Below are 22746 nucleotides of genomic sequence, written 5' to 3' on the forward strand. Positions count from 1 at the left end.
TCTTTCATACCCACTGCTTCTTAACCCTTTGAAATACGCTTCAATTCCCAACTCTACTGAAATTGTTCTTTCAAACAGTACACAATGACCAAAAGTTACCAGGAGCCAAAATCAATGGCATTTTCACAGTACACTGCCTCTCTGAACCCTCCCACGTTTGTCCCTTGACCCTGGATTCCCCACTTTCCCAGGTTCAGGGACATGTTATCTCCTCCCCTCTACCTATATGCACACCTCAAGTCATCCCTCCTCCTCTCTCCTGGCCTGTTTTTTCACCTCCTGTGCCCTAAGTGTCTATATCTGGATTTCTTTTCCCTTCTCTGAGAATTTCCCTTGAAAAAATCTCATCCACTGCAAACTCAGATGTCATTTGTAACCAGATGCTTCTTTGCTACAGACTGAAAGTTTGTGTTTTCCCAAAATTCATATGTTGACGCCTAATCCCCAATGTGATGATGGGGCATTTGGGAGATGATTAGGTCTTGAAGGTAGGCCCTCATGGATGGTATTAGTGCCCTTATAAAAGAGACTCCAGAGAGCTCTCTTGCTCCTTCCACCATGTGAGGACATAGCTAGAAGAAGGCTGTCTATGAACCAGAAGGAGCTCTCACCAGACACTGAATCTGCCAGCACCTTAATCTTGGAATTCCCAGCCTCCAGGACTGTGAGAAATCGATTTCTGTTGTTTATAAGACAGCCAGTTTATGGTATTCTGTTACAGCAGCCCAAGTTGACTAAGACATTCTCCAACCTATGTATTTATAGGCAGACATTCTTCTGTTGCCTGTGGAACACGGCTGGTTGGACAATGCTGCTGGTTCTCTAAACTCAGCAGGTTCCAAACCAAACAGAGGAAATGCCACTGAAAACCTGCTTCCCTACCTTTGTAGACAGCACCATTTCCTGGGCACCCTTATCTGAAAATGTGACGCCTCTTCCATCTCCTTCCTGCCTTTACTTTTGGTGAGCTGTCAAGCCCAGTCAATTCTGCCATCACCAATGTCTTTTGAATCTGTAACTTTTTCCCAACTCTTGCTGGAAAAATGACCTCATCTAAGATTATTGCAACAGCTCCCCTAACAGGTCTCCCTCTTTCCTACCTCTCCCTACCCCAAGTCTCCCGTGACACTGCTGTCAGATTATCCTCCCTAAATACACTTCTCATAGCCCCTTAACACACTGCTCAAAAGCCATTCAATATTCCCTATTGTTTACTCACCTGTTTACAAAATTTTAATCTGGCCTTCAATCTCTGCCATAATTTGAAATCATCCAGCTTTCTCTGGAACCAAACTGTATTATTCATCATTCCCACTTCAGATCTTTACCCAGCTGTTCTTCAAATCTAAGACCTCTTACTCCAATCTCTGCCTGTTACAAACCAAATTGTCTTGCTGCTTGTCATGTGTTTCAGACCACATCTAAGCTTTTGCTCATGATATTCTCCTTCCCTTCACATCTGCTTCTTCACTTGGCTAAAATGTACCTATCCTTCAAGGCTCAGATCAATTGACCCCTTCACTCCAGCAAGAAGGAATCTCTCTCTATTACGGGTTGGACTAAAGCAGTGATTTTTACCCCTGGCTGTACATTATAGTCATCTGAGGAGCATTTAAAAATCCCAAACCCCAGGTCGCATCCTAAACCAATTAAATCACAATCTCTTGAGACTCAGGTGTCAATATTTTTAAAGACATCCCCAGGTGATTCCAAAGGTTGGGATCCCAGCCAAGGTTGGGAATCACAAGCTTGGAGGCACTTTAGGGACCGCCGCAGAGAGGAGAGGCCGAAAGGTGTGGCTTCAACCAGAGCAAATTTCTTTAGCAGAAAGTATCTGGGTCTAAAACATACCCATTGTTCACTTTATCTGGATTTTTTCCCATCTCTTCCCGCTGAGATCTTGATGTACTCACCTTACCTTGTCAGCTACTTGAAGACAGGAGCCAAATCTGGCTTATCTCTGGTTTTCAGACCCTGACAGATAAAACCTCTTCTACCAATCTTTGAACTCCATTGAATGGAAAGGAATTAAGCAGAGAAAGAAGTGAATGAAAATGACTTCTCCAAGATCTCATCACCTCACTCAGATTCCTCCCTCAGGAGGCGTATTCCAATTCATTTCTCCTCCTACCTTACCTCAACTCCCTCCAAGATCAAGGATGCCCATGGCTCTTGTCCTCCTATCAACAGAGATTCCATCCTCCAGGAGGAGCGTCTTTGGACCCTCTAACAGCTATTGGGAGCTCTGATTCCCCCATGATTCGATTCTGGATCATCACTCTCTTGTTGAATCCTCAGTGAAGATTCAGTATCTAGCTTACTGCCTTTCTCTCTGCCATCTACCTCTACCATTTCATTATTTTTGGTGGCTTCAATATCCACGTAGATAACCATACAGCACCCTCATCAGTTCCTTCCCTTCCTCACCTCCAATGATGTTTCCCCCCTCCCCAGCCACTGTCTCCCTGTGTCACATCTTTGAGACTTGGTTACCACAAATAATTGCCTCCCCTCCAAAATCTCTTCAGTCTTTTCATGTCACCCCTCCTCCTTCACCCAGTACCCCTGTTCCAAAAATTCTTCAACCCCACCTGGACCTCCCATTCATTGACTCTCTCACTCTTCTTTGCCGCTAGATACCCTCATTTTTTACTTACCTCAATACCTACTCAGTACCTCAATACCTACCTCAATAGCAGATCCCAAGTTTCAACACTGTAATTGCCTCTCAGGCCTTGCACTGTATTCTTGGTCCCTCTCCCTTCAACACATTTTATCCCTGGTTAAATCCAACTCTGCCTGCACCACACCTGCACCCAAGAGCTGAATGTGTCTGGGGGAAAAACACACAGTCATACCGACTGGTCTCACTTCCTTTCAGCCTTCAGTGTGGCCTGCAGGCCTGCATTTTCCCACATTCCCCAAATCTGAGACCACAATTTCATATGATGACAACCTTTCTTCCTATCTCAGTGAGAAAACAGAAACTCTCAGAAAACAACTTCCTCATGGTCCCACCCCCAAATCTCCCAGGCCACCTGCATCTCTATTGAATTCAATGCCTTCCCCTTGTTACTGCAGAGAAGCTGACCTGCTCACGGTCCCCACCCCATCTGTGCACTGGGATCCCATCCCTTTTCACCTGCACAGAAATGGGACTCTTGAAATTATCCCCTATCTCGCCCACATAATCAGCTTTCCCCTCATTACTGAAACATTCCCATCACCATACAAACATGCTGCAATAATACAGCTCATGTTTGAGAAGAAGGGGAAAAAACTCTTTTTTAAAAAAAAAATATATATATATATATTTATTTGGCTGTGACGGGTCTTAGTTGCCACGTGCGGGATCTCCTTTGCGGCATGCAGGATCTAGTTCCCTGACCTGGGACTGAACCCAGGGCCCCTGCATTGGGAGCGTGGAGTCTTAACCACTGGACCACCAGAGAAGTCCCAAAAACTATTTTGCTACTCACCTATGTAGTGAAAGCACAATGTTCAGAATAGTGGTTACCTCATGACAGGAGGAGAATTCTTCTGTTTTTCAATTTTTTAATTGAAATATAGTTGATTTTGTGTTAATTTCTGCTGTACAGCAAAATGATTCAGTTATACATATATATACATTCTTTTTTAAATATTCTTATCCATTATGGTTTATCATAGAATATTGAGTATAGTTCCCTGTGCTATACAGTAGGATCTTGTTGTTTATCCATTCTATATATAATAGTTTGCATCTGCTAACCCCAAATTCCCAATCCATCCCTCTCCCACCTGCCCCTCCCCCAGGAGAATTCTGAGTGGGAGGGATACACAGAGAGCGTCAACAATAGCAGAAAGATTTTATTTCTTAAGCTGCAAGATATTCATTTAATTACTTCGGAATATATACGTGCCGGGGTTGAGAAACTCTGGTCTAGAACCATTAGCAACATTTGACACAGTTGATCACTCCCTCCTCCTTGAAATGCTTTCTTCACTTCTACTCTTTCTGGATCCAGCTTAAGAAAGTATTCCCTAGTTCCTTATTTGCTGCTACCTCTCAGTTTTCATTGACTCTTTCAGGCTCCTAAATATTAGAGGGCCTCAGGACTCTGCCCTTGGCCCTCTCCTCTACCCTAATCCAAGCTCCTGTGCTACCATTGTCCCTTGGCTAGCCCCTTAATTGGATTTTCTGCTTAATTGGGTTTTTGCCTTATACAGTCCTTCCTTCATGAAGAAACCACAGTAATCTTTTAACTTACCACATGATATCACTCACCTTGCTCAAACCCTCTGATGGCTCCCAATCACACTTAGAACAAAACCTTTTCCTTGGCTCATGAGGCCTACCTGACCTTCCTTCTCCCCACCTCTCTGACTTCATCCCCTCCTACTCTTTCCCTTGCTTACTCTGATTCACCCACTCTGGCCCCCTTGCTGCTCTTCTAGCTGCTATGATTTAGCATAAAAATCTAATTCCTTCCTGCCTCAGGGCCTCTGCCCTTGTGTTTTTCTCACTCTGGGCACTCTTCCTTCAGATATCTGCATGCCTGCTCCCTTACATCATTTATGTCTCTGCACAAATATCACCTCCACAAGGAGACTTTCCCTTGTCATATGATTAAAAACAGCACCATGCACACCTGGGGGCGTTTTCTGTCCATTCTCTTACCCTGCTTCATTGTGTTCATAGCACTTGCTACTTTATTTTTTCCTTTCTGGTGTACTTATTTATCTAATACCACCTTGTACAAAATTGACATTATATTTTATTGGTTGATTTTTATTGCCTATTATCTTCACTAGAATATAAGCTGCAAGAGATCCAGGGCTTTTTTCCACTGCCTTATTCCCAGAACCTAGCACAGTGCTTGGCACAGAGGAGGCCCTCAGTAAAGATTTGCTGAATGACTGAATAAGTAGCTCATGGAGTTGTGTGAAGAGAAATGAGGTAATATACATAAGACACTTAAAGAAATGTCTGGTATTGTGGTCATAACGCATGGTCAGGGGTTGGTAAAGACCAGCTCTTATAATTAAACATTTCACTGTGGAAAAGGCTGCCTTTCACTACCTCATCCTGCCTGAAAACCCTGCATATAAGGAAAGCACAAGCAAAATGGTTTGGGAAAAGAGAGGGGAGAGGAACTATTCTGACATAAATCCCAGCAGAACTAAAAACCACAGAAACCACCAAAGCTAAACAGAAGGGGAAATTTATTTAGCCTTTGGAAAGCTAGAATTTTTGTCTCTTATGCTTATGATAAATGGCAGAAAATAAGTGCAGCATATGGTTCCATGTGGTGAGTATGGAATTCAGGGGAATGTGAGGGTGTAAAAAGTTCCAACCAGCTTGATGCCTGGTGACAGGGCAGCAGGAATGGGTATAGGAGAAGCTAAAACTGACAAGCCAGAGATGAATAACATGGGTATAAAGTGGCTTTCCTTTCCTTTCCTTATATATCCTGCTTTGGGCTGCTTCCTCCACCTGCAATAAATCCCGTCAATCTCTACATGTCAAAATTATGGCCATCCTCCAAGGCTCAACCCTTTGGAGTCCTTTTTAGATCACCCCCAGTTGGAAATAGCTTCCCTTCCATTTATCAATGTTGCCCTTGCATCTGGAGTTTTGTTAACTATAACTCTTTACCCTTGTTAGCCTACTGATGGGGAGTTCTGTATATATTTCCATGTCTCACTGACTAATCCTGAGTACTCAGTAAGGGTTACTGAATAGATAAGAAAAGAATTATTACCCCCCAACTGGGTTCACCTCTTGGTGTGTTGAGCCAAAAGACACAACCAAGCCAAGGAGAGGTGGAAGGAAGGATTTATTACTTACAGCAAGTAAGGAGAACACCAGGGATCTTTCCCAAAGCAGTGTCTTCTCAAACAGCAAAGCTGCGGAAGTTTTCAGCTAAGGGTGCATACTCATGAAGGGGCTTGGGCATAGTACGCATATTCTTGAAGGGGCTTGAGCAGAGGAGCACAGAACTGGGGCAAAGGTCGACAGAGTCCAAGCTTTAGTTTGAAGTCATTAGGGTCAGAAACATCAGCATCCTTCAGGTTCTAGTTGATCTGGTGGTTGAGCGCTTATGAGGGGTGTTAAATTCTGCAAAATGGCTCAAGAAAGTGCTTCTGGCTAATTCTTATCATTGAAACAGAACGGGGAGTCTTTACAACTGATTTATTATCTTTGCTATTGTTACTTCCTTTTATTTTAAATTAATTACTTTATTTATTTATTTATTTATTTTTGGCTGCATTGGGTCTTTGTTGCTGCGCACTGGCTTTCTCTAGTTGCGCGAGCGGGGGCTACTCTTCATTGTGGTGCATGGGCGTCTCCTTGCGGTGGCTTCTCTTGTTGCAGAGCACGGGCTCTAGGCGCGCGGGCTTCAGTAGTTGCAGTGCGTGGGCTCAGTAGTTGTGGCTCGTAGGCTCTAGAGCACAGGCTCAGTAGTTGTGGTGCACGGGCTTAGTTGCCCCGCGGCACGTGGGATCTTCCCGGACCAGGGCTCAAACCCGTGTCCCCTGCATTGCAGGCGGATTCTTAACCACTGCGCCACCAGGGAAGTCCAAGTATTGTTACTTCTTAAGATCATCAATACTGAGACCTGTTCAAGGGCAAGCATTGTGGCAAGGCTTAGATCACAAAACGGCTTAGGCCTAAAATGGCTTCTCTTACGTTAAAAAGCTATTATCTGGTTCTTTTCTTCTGGGGATCCCCCCACCCCACTCTATCTGCTTACAGAATGTTACGTCACCCATTTAGAGGGCAAGTGTCATATGCTCTGTGTGTGCTGAGACAACATGGAACAACCACCAGCTCACAAATTACCTTGCACCAGCTCCTGAACCTCTCCTTGGGTTCTGCCATCAGATTAGATCTTCCTTCCTTCCTTCCCTCCTTCCTTTCTTTCTTTCGGCTGCACCGGCATGCATGTGGGATCTTAGTTCCCCGAACAGGGATCGAACCTGTGCCCCCTGCATTGGGAGCGTGAAGTCTTAACCACTGGACTGCCAGGGAAGTCCCCAGATTAGATCTTTAATGAAGGCAAAACAACGCCTTTATGGGGTAGGGCAAGGAGAGCAGCAGAATATGGCCAGATCCTCTGAGATCCCATGTTCTCTAGACAGGCCTGGGGATATAATCCTCCAGGCTTGTTTCCCTTTTTTTTTTTTTTTTTTTTTTTTGATTCCTTGGTGACTATCTCCAGAGAACTGAGCCGTAGAATACTAGGACTCAGGGGCAGGGAACTGGGAGAGAGCAAGCAGTGTGAGTCAGTCAACATTCATGCAGTTAACACTTTGGGGGGACAGCCTATGCTATTTCCCATTTCTGAGTTTTCACATCTTGGCCCCTTCCTAGACCTGTGTTTCTCAAGCTGAGACCCCCGGGGGAATCTACAGATCCATGAATGTCATCTCTGGGGACTATTCAGTCCTCTTATAAAACTTAACTTTTGTGTTTTCATTTTAATGGGTCATCTTTTTATTGTTTGTTTTGTTTTATTTATTTATTTATTTGGCTGTGCCAGGTCTTAGTGGTGGCACTCAGGATCTTTGTTGCCACGTGTGGGATCTTTTAGTTGTGGCATGTGGAGTCTTTAGTTGCGGCATGTGGGATCTACTTCCCTGACCAAAGATCAAACCCAGGCCCCCTGCACTGGGAGCGTGGAGTCTGAGTAGCCACTGGACCACAAGCGAAGTCCCTGGGTCATCGTTTTAAAAATAAAAATATTTCCATTCTAGATGATTTGGATTACTGTCTTCCCCCCGCCCCCCTTTCCCCTGACACCACATGGCACGCTTAGCACCGCACAGACATGCGGGATCTTAGTTCCCCAGCCAGGGATCAAACCCGCGCCCCCTGCATTGAAAGCATGGGGTCTTAACCACCAGGGAAGTCCCTGGATTACTGGTTTTAGGGGTTTGGTGCCTATGTTTGTTTTTATATATAGTCACAAATGGTGACAAGGGGTTACCTAAGGAGACAAAGTTGACCATCTAATTCAGTGTTTCTCAGTATGGGGTCTATTGGTGTGTTCTCAGAGGTTCAGTTCTAACTCATTCTTTAGATGGCAGCAAAAATGTCTCATCCTCAAGGGATAGTCCCTCATCCTTCATTCACTCTCATAGCATCTCACGTTTCTTCATACCACTGTAATTACTTATTCTCCATGGCCAAACTATAAGTTCTGTGAGAGCAGGGACTGTCTCTGTCTCATTCATCTATGTATCCCCAGTTCCTAACATCCTGCCTGGAACATAGCAGGTGCTCAATAAATATTTGTTGAATGAATGAATGAAGAAGGAGATAAAACACAAAAGAAATAGAGGCAAGGTCCTTGCCTCTTCGGTTCAGTTGGAACTGAAACATACACACACAAAAGAGTAAGAGACATTACAAAGCAATACATTTGTAGCAGAGTACAGTTTCTTTTAATTGAGAGAAGCTAATCTTTGAAGGGTCATTGGAGTGGACCTCTCAGTTAAGGCACACATAATACAAATTAGCAATCTTTGTCCAGGGATTAGGATGTAATCAAATCTTTTGCGACTCATTCTAGACTATCTGCCTTTCCCAGAAATCCCTGAAATGGAACAGGGAAAGGGGAGGGAGAAAAGGTAGATTAATTTTCAATAGGAATATAAGGATTCCAAGCATCAGAGTATTAACGCTTAGTTGCAATGGACTAAGGTTACTAGGGTACAGAACCTAGAAATAAAACTTGAGAAAAAAAAGTCTAAGTTAGTGATCTGAGACACAACACAAAACGGGGAGGACTGTTTTGACACAAGTCTGTGGCTAATGATGAAATTACCTCCCCTCCTGGCTGTCCTGGCATGGTCCTTGTAGTCTGGGGCACAAGGGCAGGGTGTTAGAGAGCAAACTGAAGAGGGAGCCAAAGTGAGGACGGAGAGTGGGATTCTCCTTCTCTGAAGAGCTGTGGTAGCCCGGCCTGTGCAGGGAGCTGGATGAGCAAGCCTTAATCACAAAGCGGACCTACATCTTTTATTAGGAAGAGGAGGACAAGTTTTCCACGGGTACGCCCAGTGGAGCAGGTTATACCAGTTATATGTACAAAATATATGACAAACTAAAGGGGCACAGACCAAAGGGTGAAGAGAATGGGATGAGGTTATTCTAGAATCATACTATGCACACTGTGGTCCATGGACCAGCAGCAGCAGCAGCCAAGAGCTTGTTAGAAATGCAGAATTGCAGGGCCCACCTTAGACCCCCTAATTCAGAACCTGCAATTTAACAAGCTCCCCAGATAGTGTGTAGGCACATCAAAGTTTGAAAAGCACTGTCTAAGATTTCTTGAGGAAGAAGAGCTCGAAAGGCATTAATGAATATGAGGGGAAAGGTAAGGCAAGCTTCAGGTGGTCCCCTAAGGGAATAGGGCCGGTTGGGGAGAAAGGTTTTATTTTGAAGCATCCTGGATTGAATGGGTGAAGAAGCAGGCGGGTTGACTCTGGCTGGGAGCCCCGAATGTAGGAATAAGGAGAATAGCACAGGGGGGCCTGAGGTCGCCAGATATAAGGACTGGTCGCTGCCGTGTGACACCAGCTCCACCATTCCCCGTTATATTCTCATTCGCCCCTATCTCCCATTCCAGGCCTTTCCTAGATTTTCACTCTCAGTAGCCTGGCCAGCCGTACCTCGCCTAGTTAGGTTTGATTTGGCCGAGCTCGGTTGCTAAGGCCTGGAGCTTCCCGGTTGCGGGGGCGTGGCGGGTGAGCGTGTGGGGGAAATGACGTCACGGCCAAAAGGCGGGCTAACCAGACTTCTCCCTCCTCTCGATTGGCTGCCAGGATTTTAACTAGATTCGCTGTCTCGCGGGCTCCAGGGTTAGCCGTCAGTGTCTCTGTCCAGCTGTCCCCTGCCCACCCCGCTCCCGACCGTCCTCTCCGCCTGGGGCAAGACTCCGAGGACAGTACCTCAGTAGCACTTAGCTTCGGAAAGAGAGGTGATTCGAAGGGTCCGGCTATTGCCGCCAGGCGAGGCGCTTCGACCGCGCAGGTACTTTTTGACTCGATCGGTGCCCGTAGTTGGGACGGCTACCCAAGCCGCAGGGAATTGTGGAACTTATAGTTCTGGGTTAGTTCGGGGTTGGAACGGAGGCTCGAGCCGGGAAAGGAATCTAAATAAGATTCCTGCCAATAACATTGTTTTTATTTTTATTTTTTAATCAGGTGCGGACCTGAACCTGGTCCATCCCTTTCTGACCAAAACTGTTTACCCACATTGGAAGGGACCAGGCACCTAAATGGAGACTCCACCAGTCAATCCAGTGGGAGAGAAGGACACCTCTCAACCGCAACAACAATGGGAAAAGAACCTTGATTTAACTACTCAGATTAGGCAGCAGCCCCGAGACCCTCCTACTGAAATCCTTGAGCTAAGAGTGAGCCCAGATCCAGACAGCCAAATTCTAGAGAATCCTCAAGAAACTGAAAACCTGGCCACTGGACTTGAAGGAGACTCTGATAAGTCTCATGGATCAGCCAGTGAGGTGCCAGAGCCCCTTCAAGCCTCTGATCTCTGGTACTGTCCGGATGGGAGCTTTGTCAAGAAGATCATAATCCGTGGCCATGGCTTGGACAAACCCAAGCTGGGCTCCCGCTGCCGGGTACAGGCTTTTGGATTTACTTTGGGGTCAGGGCTGCCAGAGGGCTGGACAGAGCTAACTATGGGGTTAGGCCCATGGAGGGAAGAAACCTGGGGGGAGCTCATAGAGAAATGCTTGGAGTCCATGTGTCAAGGCGAGCAGGCAGAGCTTCAGCTCCCTGGGCGCTCTGGACCTCCTATCAGGCTCACACTGGCCTCCTTCACCCAGGGCCGGGACTCCTGGGAACTGGAGGCCACTGAGAAGGAGGCCCTGGCCAGGGAAGAACGTGCAAGAGGCACAGAATTATTCCGAGCCGGGAACCCTGAATTGGCTGCCCGATGCTATGGACGGGCTCTTCGGCTGTTGCTGACTTTACCCCCACCTGGCTCTCCGGAACGAACTGTCCTTCATGCCAACCTAGCTGCCTGTCAGTTGCTGCTAGGGCAGCCCCATTTGGCAGCCCAGAGTTGTGACCGGGTTCTGGAACGGGAGCCTGGCCATTTAAAGGCCTTGTACCGAAGGGGGGTTGCCCAGGCTGCTCTTGGGAACCTGGAAAAAGCAACTGCTGACCTCAAGAAGGTGCTGGCGGTAGACCCAAAAAACCGGGCAGCCCAGGAGGAGCTGGGAAAGGTGATCATTCAGGGAAAGAAACAGGATGCAGGGCTGGCTCAGGGACTGCGCAAGATGTTTGGCTGATTAAAAGTTACACCTTAAAAGAAATAGGAACCTGTGAAGTGTGGTCTATGCTGTGAGATTTGGGGGTGGGGGGGCCCAGAGGGAGGGTTTCACCCATATCCCACTCCCAGCTTTTGCCTTCCTAGGGGAGGTAGCAGTGGTCTCAGTGTCCCTCTTTACCCTTTTACCATTAAAAAGCCATATGGTCACGTGTGCTATGTTTTGGGTGGCTTATCCATCTCCGAAGATGAATAGAAGCCGTCTACACTTCTAAATTTAGGACACGCTGGGGGAGACGGCTGAACTCCAAAACCCGTGAGCTACATTTCCTAGGCGCTTTCTGGCTGGGTCCTGTTTGACGCATGCGCAAATTTCACTGCCCGGTTCTGCGGAGGTGCTAGCCTCCTGCCGCACTCCCATTGGCCCGGCCTGTACAGCCTCCTCTTCTATTGACCCATGTGCTCAGTGCCCAGGTCTCTTACTGGTCGGTAGAGCTTCCGGAACGTCCCCCTTTTTTTAAGAGTCAACTGATTAGTTGATGATGGGGAGAGGCGGGCCTTGGGAGCCGTCTCATGGTTGGGGGGGCGGGGGGGAAAGATGGCGGAGCTGATGCTCCTCAGCGAGATTGCGGACCCGACGCGCTTTTTCACCGACAATTTGCTGAGCCCGGAGGACTGGGGTGCGCGGAGTGAGGCCTCGGGGAGGGGAGAGGGCTGTGGCGTACTGTGACCCTGAGGCACGCAGGAGGAAGCGGAGACGCAAAGAGGAAGGCTGGGCAAATACGGAATGCACCACCTGAAGGAGGGCGGAACGGGAGGCTAGTTGTGCTTTCGGGGGATACGGGAGTTGGGGAAGACCTCCGCTCCTGCGGAAATATGGAGTTGTTCCGGGGTCGGGGAGGGAGGGGCTGAAGTTCTTTGGCTATATCACTTTTCAAGTGGGCGGGCGGTGGGTCTGGCCGAGCCGAGCCAATGAGGGATGGGTCGAGGGCTTTGTGTGGATCCGAAGGCTGCGCTACCGGAAGACCCCCCGACCCTCCGCACCTCTTGCAGACAGCACCTTATACGCCGGCCTGGATGAAGCGGCCGAGGAGCAGACGCAGCTCTTCCTTTGCCCGGAGCAGGATGTCCCGGTATCGCTCCCCAGCCTTGTCTTTTACGCTTGGTGGGTGAGGGTGGTCCCAGAACCAGGACTCATCCCCAGGCCTGAGCTCATCTGGAGCCACCCCTTCATCCTCACACTCCTGCCATCTAATATCCTCCCTTATTCAGTTTGGCAGCAGTTCCCTGGACTTGGGGATGGATGTCAGCCCTCCTGAACCCCCCTGGGACTCTCTGCCTATCTTCCCAGGTAAGCTACCCTGTGTGATTCCCTCATCCAGAAACCCTGGTCTTCCCTTGTTTCCCAGAAACTGCAATTCCTCTTATCCTCACGCCTCCTCCACCTGATTGCCTGTGTACTCTTCTCCCTCTTTGATTCTTTATATGTGCTTGTTCCCCCTTGCCCCAGTGAGGGGTCCTTACCCCATAATCTTGGGCACTCTTTGGACTCTTGTCAGGCTCTGCTTCCAGGTTATTTTCTAACCCCTTTCTCTCCAGATCTTCAGGTGAAGTCTGAGCCATCCTCCCCCTGCTCTTCCTCCTCCCTCAGCTCTGAATCGTCGCGCCTTTCTACAGAGCCCTCCAGCCAGGTGAGAGTCATCTCCCTCCTACTGTTTGTGGCAGGGACTCAGCTCCCTCGACTTCACCTATAGATGCTGAGGGAATGATTTGTGTGCTGTGAGTCATGGGGTGTTGGTGGGGGGCTTCCTTTCTGCCTTTGCCGTTTCTTTTATATCCTCATTTTTTACATTTCCGTTCTTCGGTTATCTAGAATTGAAAGTGGAGTTTTTTAATATACAGAGAAATGTGGCAGCCATGGGAAGCCTGGGAAGAAGAGAGTTGTTAACTGCTGAGAATTCTGGAACTGTTCTTGTCCAAGTTGTCCACTCTAAGGCAATATTTGAAATCATGAGACTTCATCACCCCTCCCAGGAATAAAATAGAAAGAGAGAACACGAGGCCAGACACAGCCTAGGGAGATGCTGAGTATGAATGTCAAGTAATTGGTGGTTTGTAAGCTCGAAAGCTTTTGTTCTTGCTCTTACTCTCAACATGTCCTTTGTTTTCTTTCCTTGTTTCTGCCCCCCTGCTTTACCCCCACTCTTACCCAGGCCTCTGGCGTAGGGGAGGTGCTGGTCGTGAAGTCAGAGTCCTTGACACCCTCACTCTGCCTCCTGGGAGATGATCCAACATCCCCATTTGAAACCGTCCAGATCAATGTGGGCCCCACCTCTGATGATCCCTCAGGTAATAACAGCCTGCACCATCCTCAGGCTTTACCAAGGTAGAGTGTATGTATGCGTGTACACACGTGCGTGCGCATGTGTGTGTGGGAAGCGGGAGTGCAGTCAGCAGGACGAGTTGGAAAAGGTGGGAAGGAGAAATGGCAGATAACCAGGAGAGAGGCCAGGAGCAGGAGGGAGGATTTCAGGAAATCACAGCCAGGGAAGCACAGAAGAAATGGGGATGATTTTTCTTTCTTTTCTTGTTCCTAGTCACCTGTTGTGTGATTTAGCTTCCTGTTGCTTTGCATAAACTTGCGGACAGTTTAGGGCATTTTTATCTATGTGACTTTCCCCCTGAAGGTTTTATTATAAAAATTTTCAAACATACAGAAAAGTTGGAATACCATATACCCAACTCCTGGATTCTACAAGTAACGTTATTTGTGCTGTTTTGAAAAGCGTTATTGAGTTTAGTTACTCTCATATGTTTATTGAGCAGCTACTCCATGCCAGATACGGGACAGGGTGCTGGAATTGCACAGGTGCAGAACACGTTACCACCACACTGACTTCAGGCTGCTGTAGTGTGGTGGGGGGAAGAAAGCCAAGCAAGGTGTGCTAATTCTAGGGTAGAGACTGTCACAGGCGCCCTGAAAGCTCACAAGAGGGGGCCTCTCACCCGATTGGAGCTGGCTTAAGGGTGTACTCTTGGTGGAGAGGCTTCCCGAGCCGAGTTTCAAAGGACACATAGGAATCAGCCAGAAGAAGAACGTGGACACTGGTTGTGTTTGTAAGGAACCTGCATCTCTTTAGAGAGGACGTGAGGAGGGGGAGTAGAGAAGGGCCAGGAGATGCAGAGGCTGCAGGGCCAGGTAGGAACCCTGCTAAGGGACTCTTAGCTTTTTTCCTGTGGGCAGTTGGGAGCCTTTGAAGAGTCAAGCAGGAGAGCAATCTGATTAGGAAGAGGACTCTGGTGGCAGAGTAGAGAGTGGATTGCAGAGACACAGGACTGGAGGCAGAAGGAGGACCAAGAAGGAGGTTCATGCGGTTAATCAAGTAAGATACTCAGCTGCTGAGAAGAAGGCAGATTGAGGAAGCATGAATTAGAGTGGATGAGTGCAGTGACCCCCCCCTGGGCGTTGAAGAGAGATAGGGGTGAAAGAGTGTGCCTGGGTTTCTGGCTAGGGCAGCCACCCGGTGGGTGAGGGTACCGATCGCTGGATAGAGACTGCAGGAGCAGGAGCCCCCTGGTCAGGGAGCATGGTGAATTCAGTGTGGGACGTGTTGATGATTGATTTCAAAGCGACTTCAGGGTTTCCTAGCGCCTCCTGCCTTTGGTTGAACTTTAACCAGAAGCTAGAAGGCAAGAGAGCCCCATGGTGCACTCCATTCATGTTTTCCCCCGGGCCTCAGAGTAGGGCAGGGAAAGATGGAGAGTGGGTTTGGAGGGACAAACAGCTCATATCCAGCATACGATTAAATGTTACAAAGAGAACAAACAAAATAGGGATTAAAAAATCTATAACAGCGAAAAGATTATTGATAATTTTGCAAAGGATAGTGTTTTTGGAGTCAGATTCTCCCCTGGTATTTAGGTATTTTTTGAGGGCCTGTATTTTACCCATCACTTTGATAGACATGAAGCATAAGACATAGTCCTTGCTTTTGGAGAGTCTCATGAGGGTTATAACACATAATAGCTCAAACAGTGGTCACCTCTGGTTAATAGCTCAAATAGTGGTCACCTCTGAGGAGGGGATCTGGGTGTCTGGTTGACAAGGAAGGGAATGAAATTCCCTTTTCACTGAATTCCCCTTCCTTCCTTTGGGATTTTGTATCATATGACTGTATTACCTATCGAAATATATAAGTAGATATAAAATTTTGAAATAGCACTGTTGGCAATCATATAATCAAGTATCAAAATGCGTGCTGTGGACCAGAGGTAGTAGCGGACCATTGACCTCGGGGCTGAATCTGGCCCTCAGACGGGTTCACCTCCATGGGGCAATCAACAAGTCTTATAGACAGGTTTTGTTTGTTTGTTTGTTTTGTTTTGTTTTTTATAGATAGGTTTAACAGAAGCCATGAAGGCTCAGAGGTGACTGAGCTTTGAAGGCTGACAGTAGGAAGAGAATCTGTATGAAGGGACAAGCAGTGAGCCCTGTTTAAGCCCAGTTGAATTTAGGTGAACGCTGAGGCATGAGAATGGAAGTGACCAGCAGGCAGCTTGGGAGTCAGGATCAGGGTGCAGGGGAGCAGTCAAGGGTAGAGACGCAGACTGGGCAGTTGTCAGTGTGGCGAGGCGTGATCGCGTCGGGCCGGGATGAGGTGGAAATCCAGCCAGACAGGAATCTGGGCCCATACGAATGCCGTATCCCCCTGCTTGGGCCTCCTCCATGTGAATGGACAAGGTGTGTGAGGAAGAAAGAGGGAGAGCAGAAGCGCAAGGACAGCCTTGAGGGAAACTGAGCAGTGGTGAAAACAACTGATGGGGCCACGGAAGGAGAAAGGGAGTCCTGCGTAAAGAGGCAGGAGGAGAGGCAGCAGATTAGCAGCTCCATGGTGCCCCTCCTCTGGATTGCCCTCCTGGGCCAGAAGAGTTTTCCTTGCAGGTACAAGGAGAAATGACCATGTCTCCCGTTTCCCCATCTTAGCCCTCCTCTCCTTCAGTGTCTGTCTGATATGCAGCTTTCTGTCTCATCCCACTGTCCCGCAGATGTCCAGATTAAGATAGAACCTGTCTCTCCGTCTTCCTCCATCAACTCGGAGGCTTCCCTGCTCTCTGCAGAGTCCCCCAGCCAGGTGAGCCTCCACTTCCTTCCCCCCTCCAGCACGCCAGCGCGTTCCTTCTGACTCTCAGAGGTGTGAGAGCTTTCTCTTCTTCAGCTCCGTCTCCTCAGCACTCCTCCTGACTCACATGTCTTCTGGAATGCCCCACGTAGGCTTTTATAGGAGAGGAGGTACTGGAAGTGAAGACAGAGTCCCCACCCCCTCAAGGGTGTCTCTTGCGGGATGTCTCAGGCCCCCCACTTGGAGCTGTGCAGATCAGCATGGGCCTGTCCTCTGATGGCTCCTCAGGTAATGAGGCCTCCTGACACCTGGAGTCCCTCGCCAGAGGCCTATAGTCCTGACATTTCTTCTTCCTTCCTTCCTTTCACCTTCCTTCAGGCAAACCCCTGCCCGCCCGGAAGCCACCACTGCAGCCCAAACCTGTGGTGATAACCACTGTCCCGATGCCACCGAGAGCCGTGCCTCCCAGCACCACTGTCCTTTTGCAGCCCCTTGTCCAGCCACCCCCAGGTACTAAAGAAGGAGAGAAGGAGGTGGCCTGGATTGACCTTCTCAGGGGGCTCCCAGCCATTGAGCCTCCCGACGCTTGGGTGCTCAGGTGTGGGTGTGGACACAAGGAACCCACCTGACTTCCAGCTCTCTGACCTCCTTCTCCTGTCCACTTGCCCCAGTGTCCCCAGTTGTTCTCATCCAAGGTGCTATTCGAGTCCAGCCTGAGGGACTGACCCCCCCTGCTCCACGGCCTGAGAGGAAGAGCATTGTTCCAGCTCCTATGCCTGGGAACTCCTGCCCGCCTGAGGTGGATGTAAGCATTTACTGGGGACGAGAGGAGTAGGGCTAGTAATGGGAAGGGAAGAGAACTGTCGTGGGAGAGAACTGTGGAGTGAGAATGGAGCGAAAAGTGAGGAAGCAGGCCCGTAAGATGATCCTGAAGGTTAGAGTGGACCTCTTTTACGGATGAGTATCTACTTCATGTAGTTTTAGGATCCTTAGGTTTGCTATCCCTGCAGATGGAGAAGTGGGCGTGGTCTTAGTAAGTCAAAGGCAGGGGAGTCCTACTGTGTTAGAGAAGAGGGAGGCTGCTTCCTAGGGGAAAACCAGGTAAACTGTTCTCTAATTTTAGCAAGCTTCAACTTCGGGTCCTAAAAAGGAGAACTGAGGAGAAGGAAGACCACCCATCAAGGAAAGGAACTGAGGTTCCACCAAGAACCAGGATGGGGGAAGTTCCTCCTATAGTCTGACTTCTCTCAGCTCTGAGGAACAGGATTAGGGAGTGGTTGAGAGAAGGGCCCCTTCCCTGGAATGTTTTGGCAGAGAGGAAGAACCTCTCTCTGGCTCTGTAGGTAGAGGTTAGGAAGGCAGGAGAGTGGCCCGTGTGAGCTTTGGGTAATGGGCCCCTGGAGTTGGAGGGTGTGATGTCCCTCTCCCGCCCCTCTTTCCCTCGCTCTCTGACCCTTTTGTGCCTAGGCAAAGCTGCTGAAGCGGCAGCAGCGAATGATCAAGAACCGGGAGTCGGCCTGCCAGTCCCGGAGGAAGAAGAAAGAGTATCTGCAGGGGCTGGAAGCTCGGCTGCAGGCGGTGCTGGCCGACAACCAGCAGCTCCGGCGGGAGAATGCTGCCCTCCGCCGGCGGCTGGAGGCCCTGCTGGCTGAGGTAAGACCTGGGTGTCCTTGGGAGACCCGTGGGGGTACGGGCTCCTTGGGATGACTCACCCTCTCTGGCTTCTCTCTTTCTCTGCGTCTTAGAACAGCGAGCTCAAGTTAGGGTCTGGAAACAGGAAGGTGGTCTGCATCATGGTCTTCCTTCTCTTCATTGCCTTCAACTTCGGGCCTGTCAGGTGAGACCCTCCCCAGAGCGTTCTGGGTGGAGCCCACCCCCCCCGCCCCCCGGCTGCCTGATTGCCTGCTCTGGCACAGTCAGTCTCATTACTTGCACACAGACAGCTCTGGTGTCCTTGGCACTGATGGTGGGTGTATCCAGTCCCTTCTTGTTCCATCATTTCTCTCATAAGTGTTATGTCCTGGAGGAGATGGTGCTGAGAACATTGATAAAAATAGTGACTATTAAGTGCTTAGTGAGTTCTGGGCCCTCGGTTAAGCACTCTCCTTTTCTCATGTTTTCTGGCTCGATGAGTAGGGACTGTTCTCATTCCGTCCTACAGATGAAGAGATTCAGTCTTGTAGAACAGATCGGAACCAGGTGGGCTATCTGTAGAGCCCTCCCTCTTAACTAGCCCCTCAGTAAAGCTGGAATTCTTCCTCGTGCTCTGTCCTTTCCTGTCCACAGCATCAGTGAGCCTCCTCCAGCTCCCATCTCTCCTCGGATGAGCAGAGAGGAGCCTCGACCCCAGAGACACTTGCTGGAGTTCTCGGCGCAAGAGCCAGTTCACGGAGTCGAGCACCCCCAGCATCCCTCCCAGGGTCCCAAGGAGACCCAGCCCAGCTCCGCGGGCCCCCCAAGTTTCAGGTGAGGAGAGGGCCCTCTCTCTTTTGAGTGTGTCTTCTCCCCCAGAGTTACCTTTCCTTTTGAGGGGAGCTGGAGCTGCTCTCTTGCCAGCATGACCTTCTCCGTTGATGGGAGAGCACTGGGCAGCCTCAGGTCATTGCCTCGTCCCTGCCTCACTCCAGGAACCTGACAGCCTTCCCTGGGGGCACCAAGGAGCTGCTGCTGAGAGACCTGGACCAGCTCTTCCTCTCCTCTGATTGCCGGCACTTCAACCGAACCGAGTCCCTGAGGTGTGGGGCATTCACAACTGGGGCGCCTTCCCTCTTGCCCCGAGGCCCCTCCACAGACGGCCTGGCTCTCCTTGTGTGCTGAAGCACCGGCTCCCTCTTCCCTCCTATGTGTGGGCGAGGAGAGTGGGAGCCTTGGCCTGGCACAGAGGTTTTACCCGCCCTCTGCTTCCCCAGGCTTGCTGATGAGCTGAGTGGCTGGGTCCAGCGCCACCAGAGAGGCCGGCGGAAGATCCCCCAGAGGCCCCAGGAGAGACAGGTAGGAGGGGGTGGGGCTGGTTCAAGGAAGGCCACTTGAAAACAAGGACTAAATGTCCTGGGGATTTTAAGTGGGCATCTTGTTATGGGGGTTTGGGGGCAGTAGAAGGGTGGGTGTGAGGTGGCGTCAGCTTCCAGGGGCTGTCTGTCTCTTTTCCCTTTTCCCTTCACCCTCTTCAAATCCTTAGATACTTCTCCTTCCAGAAGTCTCAGCTATGGAAGAAGTCGCCTCCAGTTAAGGCAGTCCCCACCCAACCCCCTGGGCCCCCAGAAAGGTGAGTCTTGGGGAGGCACTTATTTATTGAGATTCCACTCTAAAGAGCTGTACCCCCAGGAGCTGTCCTGTGCTCATCATCACTGCCACCAAGGGCATGATGCTTCCCTTATCCCCTGGGGGTCTCCTGTCTTTCTCTCATCCTCTCCCCCCTTCCCCACTGGGAACTGGGCACTGGGCTTAGTTCCTTGCCAATCCCGTTTCCCTGCCCGCCTAGGGATTCTGTGGGCCAGCTGCAGCTATATCGCCAACCAGACCGTTCGCAGCCGGAGTTCCTGGATGCAATTGACCGACGGGAAGACACATTTTATGTTGTCTCCTTCCGAAGGGTGAGTTTCTCCTCCTGGCCCCATCCCCATCACCCTGGGTTCCCCAGCAGTCTGTCTGCAGGTTGAGGCTGTAGAGTAGGGCCGGGGAGCCTGTCAGCATCTTTTCCTCCACCCTCCCAGCCTGGCCCCTCTTTTTCCCAGGACCACTTGCTGCTCCCAGCCATCAGCCACAACAAGACCTCTCGGCCCAAGATGTCCCTGGTGATGCCCGCCATGGCCCCCAATGGTAATTCTTTCTCTGCCCAGTGTGGGAAGGGGTCCTGAAATTGAGGAATAAGGAAGTTCCAGTGGGGAGACCCAGCATGAGGAGTTGAGGGGGGAGATGGGGACAGGAGCGGTAATTCTAGAGAGATGCTAGATGCATGGGTGAGAAGAAGCCAGAAATGACTGGAGAGAAAAACAAAATGCAGGAGACTGCTGGGAGGAAGATGAGGGTGCGGGTCCTCCCTAGGTGAAGCTGCTTAGGGTGTGCTGGGCAGAGGGGTGTGGGCTGGGAACCTGCCAGACTCTTCTTTTTTTTCTCTTGCTGTCCTCTCCTCTGTGACCTCACACTCATCGATGTCATTTTTTCCCCTACTTCCTTCCTTCTCCCTGCACCAACTCCCTCCCTCCCCTCTCATTTAACTCCCACTGGGGCTCTGCCTCCTAATCACTGCCCTTTCCTCCCTGTCCACCTCTACTGTTCTGACCCCTCCTCTCCATTTGCCTCCCCCTTCTCCTCTTTCTTAACTCTCCCCTTCTCACAGAGACCCTGTCAGGCCGGGGGCCCCCGGGGGACTATGAGGAGATGATGCAGATCGAGTGTGAGGTCATGGACACCAGGGTGATTCACATCAAGACCTCCACAGTGCCCCCCTCGCTCCGAAAACAGCCGTCCTCAACCCCGGGCAATGCCACAGGTGGCCCCTTGCCAGCTTCTGCAGCCAGCCAGGCCCACCAGGCCGCCCGTCAGCCCTCTACCTCAATCATCCCTGACCTCTACGACTCACACTGACTTAGAACTGGGGGGCAGAGGGTGGGGACGACCAAGTGGGACTGTTTCGAATTTTCCTGATCCCTGGGCTTGGGGCAATTGGTAAAGGAAAGACAGGGTATGGGGGTTAAGCACTTATTTGGAGGTGGGGGGAAGTTTTCCTCTCTTCTCACCCCTTTTTGGAATATAGGGCTCCTCTCATTTCTGTGAACCCTGTGTCCCTGCTTCTTTCTTTGAGGGTGTTGAATGAGCTTAAGTTTTGGGGTAGGTGGGCTCCTGTACACTCTTTATTCTTTTGTTTCTGTTTGGGGGGTGGAGGTGGGAATTTAGTCCCCAGGCGGGACTAGGGAAGTTTTTACATTTTGAAGCTAGTTCCTGAGAGTCAAGGAGGAGAGGTGGAGGGAGGTCAGGTGTATGTATGTGCATATCTTCTTTTTTATTATTAAATAAACAACTTGGAGGGAGTTGAAGGAATGGCGCCTGCCTAACTGGCTCATGACGGGGAATTTGGGGGAAAGTGACTTGCATAGGGCCAGTGTTCAGAGAATCAAGTACTGAAGACATGGCTGGCTCTGGGGTGGGGTGGGTGTGCGATCACAGAGCTCACGTCATCCCCTCATCCCCACCCCTGCAACGCGGGTATGTCTGGTGTCTAAGGGGGGAGCGGGGGAGTGGGGGAGGGCTGTCCCGTGGCGTGACAGGCTGGAGGATGCAGATCCCAGAATGTGTCTGAGTAAACAGGAAGGACAGGGGGCCCCACGCCCTTCAGGGTGAGCGTCCTCCCCGGGTCCTCTGCATTCTTGCAGGTTCTCCCCCCCTTGCTTTCCAGGACTAGCAGCTTGAACTAACAGTGGAGCTGGGGCCAGGGGCTGTGAGCCCAGAAAGGAGGAGCCACAGTGGAGAAGGGGGCAGTGTTTGGAGGGAAGGGGCACGTTGAGGAGCATCTCCTTAGCCCTAAACTGGAGGAGACTGAAACTTGAGAGTCCAGTTGAAAGAAAAGGAGGAGCACGGGGCCAGCAGGAAAGGCTGTGCTTTCTAACTAGGAGGAAGGGGAACAGGGCAACGGGTGAGGGGCCGAGTCTCACTCAACCTGGGGGAGATCCCCATCAGCAGCTCCTGTCCAGCAGCACCACGGGCCTGGCCCTGCAGGAGTGTCCTGGGTCAGCAGGAGGGTGTGGGCTAGGCCTGGGCTCAACGCCCAGATGGCTGGACAGGGGCTGCCCGGGCCACAAGCCGAGGGCTGAAAGCGGGAAGAACCTCACGTGTTCAGCCAGGCTCCCCCGCTTCCCAATTACTGTGTTTGGGGTGAAAACAGACCAAGTAACTATGGCAACCTGGAACCTAGGGCCCCCAGGAACTAGGCCTCTCCTCCCTCCAGAGGGCAACCCTGGCTCCTCCGCCAGCACTTCCTGTCCCAAGGTCCCTCAAGCTGTTCCCAGCCTTATCCAGGCAGAGCAAGGAGTGCAAGGAGAACAGGGATTTTGGAGGCAGAGCACCTGAGTTGGAGTCCCTGCTTTGCCTTTCGTTAGTGGGTGTCCTTGGTAGGTGACAAACACTCTGAGCCTTAGTTTCCTCATCTGTAAAATGGGGTACTCCTACCTACTTCTCAGGGTTGATGTGGGGAGGAAAGATGATGTGCAGGGTGCCTGGTCCTTAGTGGACACACCTTTCTCTCCTCCCCTGCTCCTTTCTCCCTCCATTTACATTGTCCTATTCTCCTCAGTTTTGCTTTTCTCCCATCTGGGTCCATCACTGTTTCATTGTCCGATCGCTTTTTCT

At 50.2% G+C, this 22746-nt stretch overlaps 2 protein-coding genes and 1 long non-coding RNA gene across 3 annotated transcripts; 2 read left to right on the forward strand and 1 right to left on the reverse strand.

Annotated features, from left to right (window-relative positions):
- Positions 1 to 8403: 8403 nt before the first annotated feature.
- Positions 8404 to 9774, reverse strand: LOC309607531. Its single transcript, XR_014232437.1, has 2 exons — positions 8814 to 9774; positions 8404 to 8582 (listed from the first exon to the last, which is right to left on the reverse strand). It is a non-coding gene; the product is annotated as an uncharacterized lncRNA (long non-coding RNA).
- An 86-nt stretch (positions 9775 to 9860) lies between these two features.
- On the forward strand, positions 9861 to 11491 carry FKBPL (FKBP prolyl isomerase like). Its single transcript, XM_082346148.1, has 2 exons — positions 9861 to 10018; positions 10192 to 11491. Exon 2 carries the CDS (start codon positions 10266 to 10268, stop codon positions 11301 to 11303), a length of 1038 nt encoding a protein of 345 aa, XP_082202274.1. The 5' UTR covers positions 9861 to 10018; positions 10192 to 10265; the 3' UTR covers positions 11304 to 11491.
- Positions 11492 to 11807: 316 nt separating this feature from the next.
- ATF6B (activating transcription factor 6 beta) lies at positions 11808 to 21437 on the forward strand. The gene is given in 19 exon segments (XM_082346138.1): positions 11808 to 11961; positions 12335 to 12414; positions 12554 to 12632; positions 12881 to 12972; positions 13495 to 13630; positions 16328 to 16413; positions 16554 to 16689; positions 16780 to 16911; positions 17073 to 17206; positions 17869 to 18054; positions 18147 to 18238; positions 18688 to 18867; positions 19029 to 19136; positions 19311 to 19392; positions 19596 to 19666; positions 19883 to 19994; positions 20136 to 20220; positions 20741 to 20947; positions 20950 to 21437. Coding segments are annotated over 19 exon segments (2100 nt in total). The 5' UTR covers positions 11808 to 11879; the 3' UTR covers positions 20970 to 21437.
- The last annotated feature ends 1309 nt before the right edge of the window (positions 21438 to 22746 follow it).

This window comes from Balaenoptera borealis, assembly GCF_965194805.1.
Source record: "Balaenoptera borealis genome assembly, chromosome: 12".
NCBI lineage: Eukaryota > Metazoa > Chordata > Mammalia > Artiodactyla > Balaenopteridae > Balaenoptera > Balaenoptera borealis.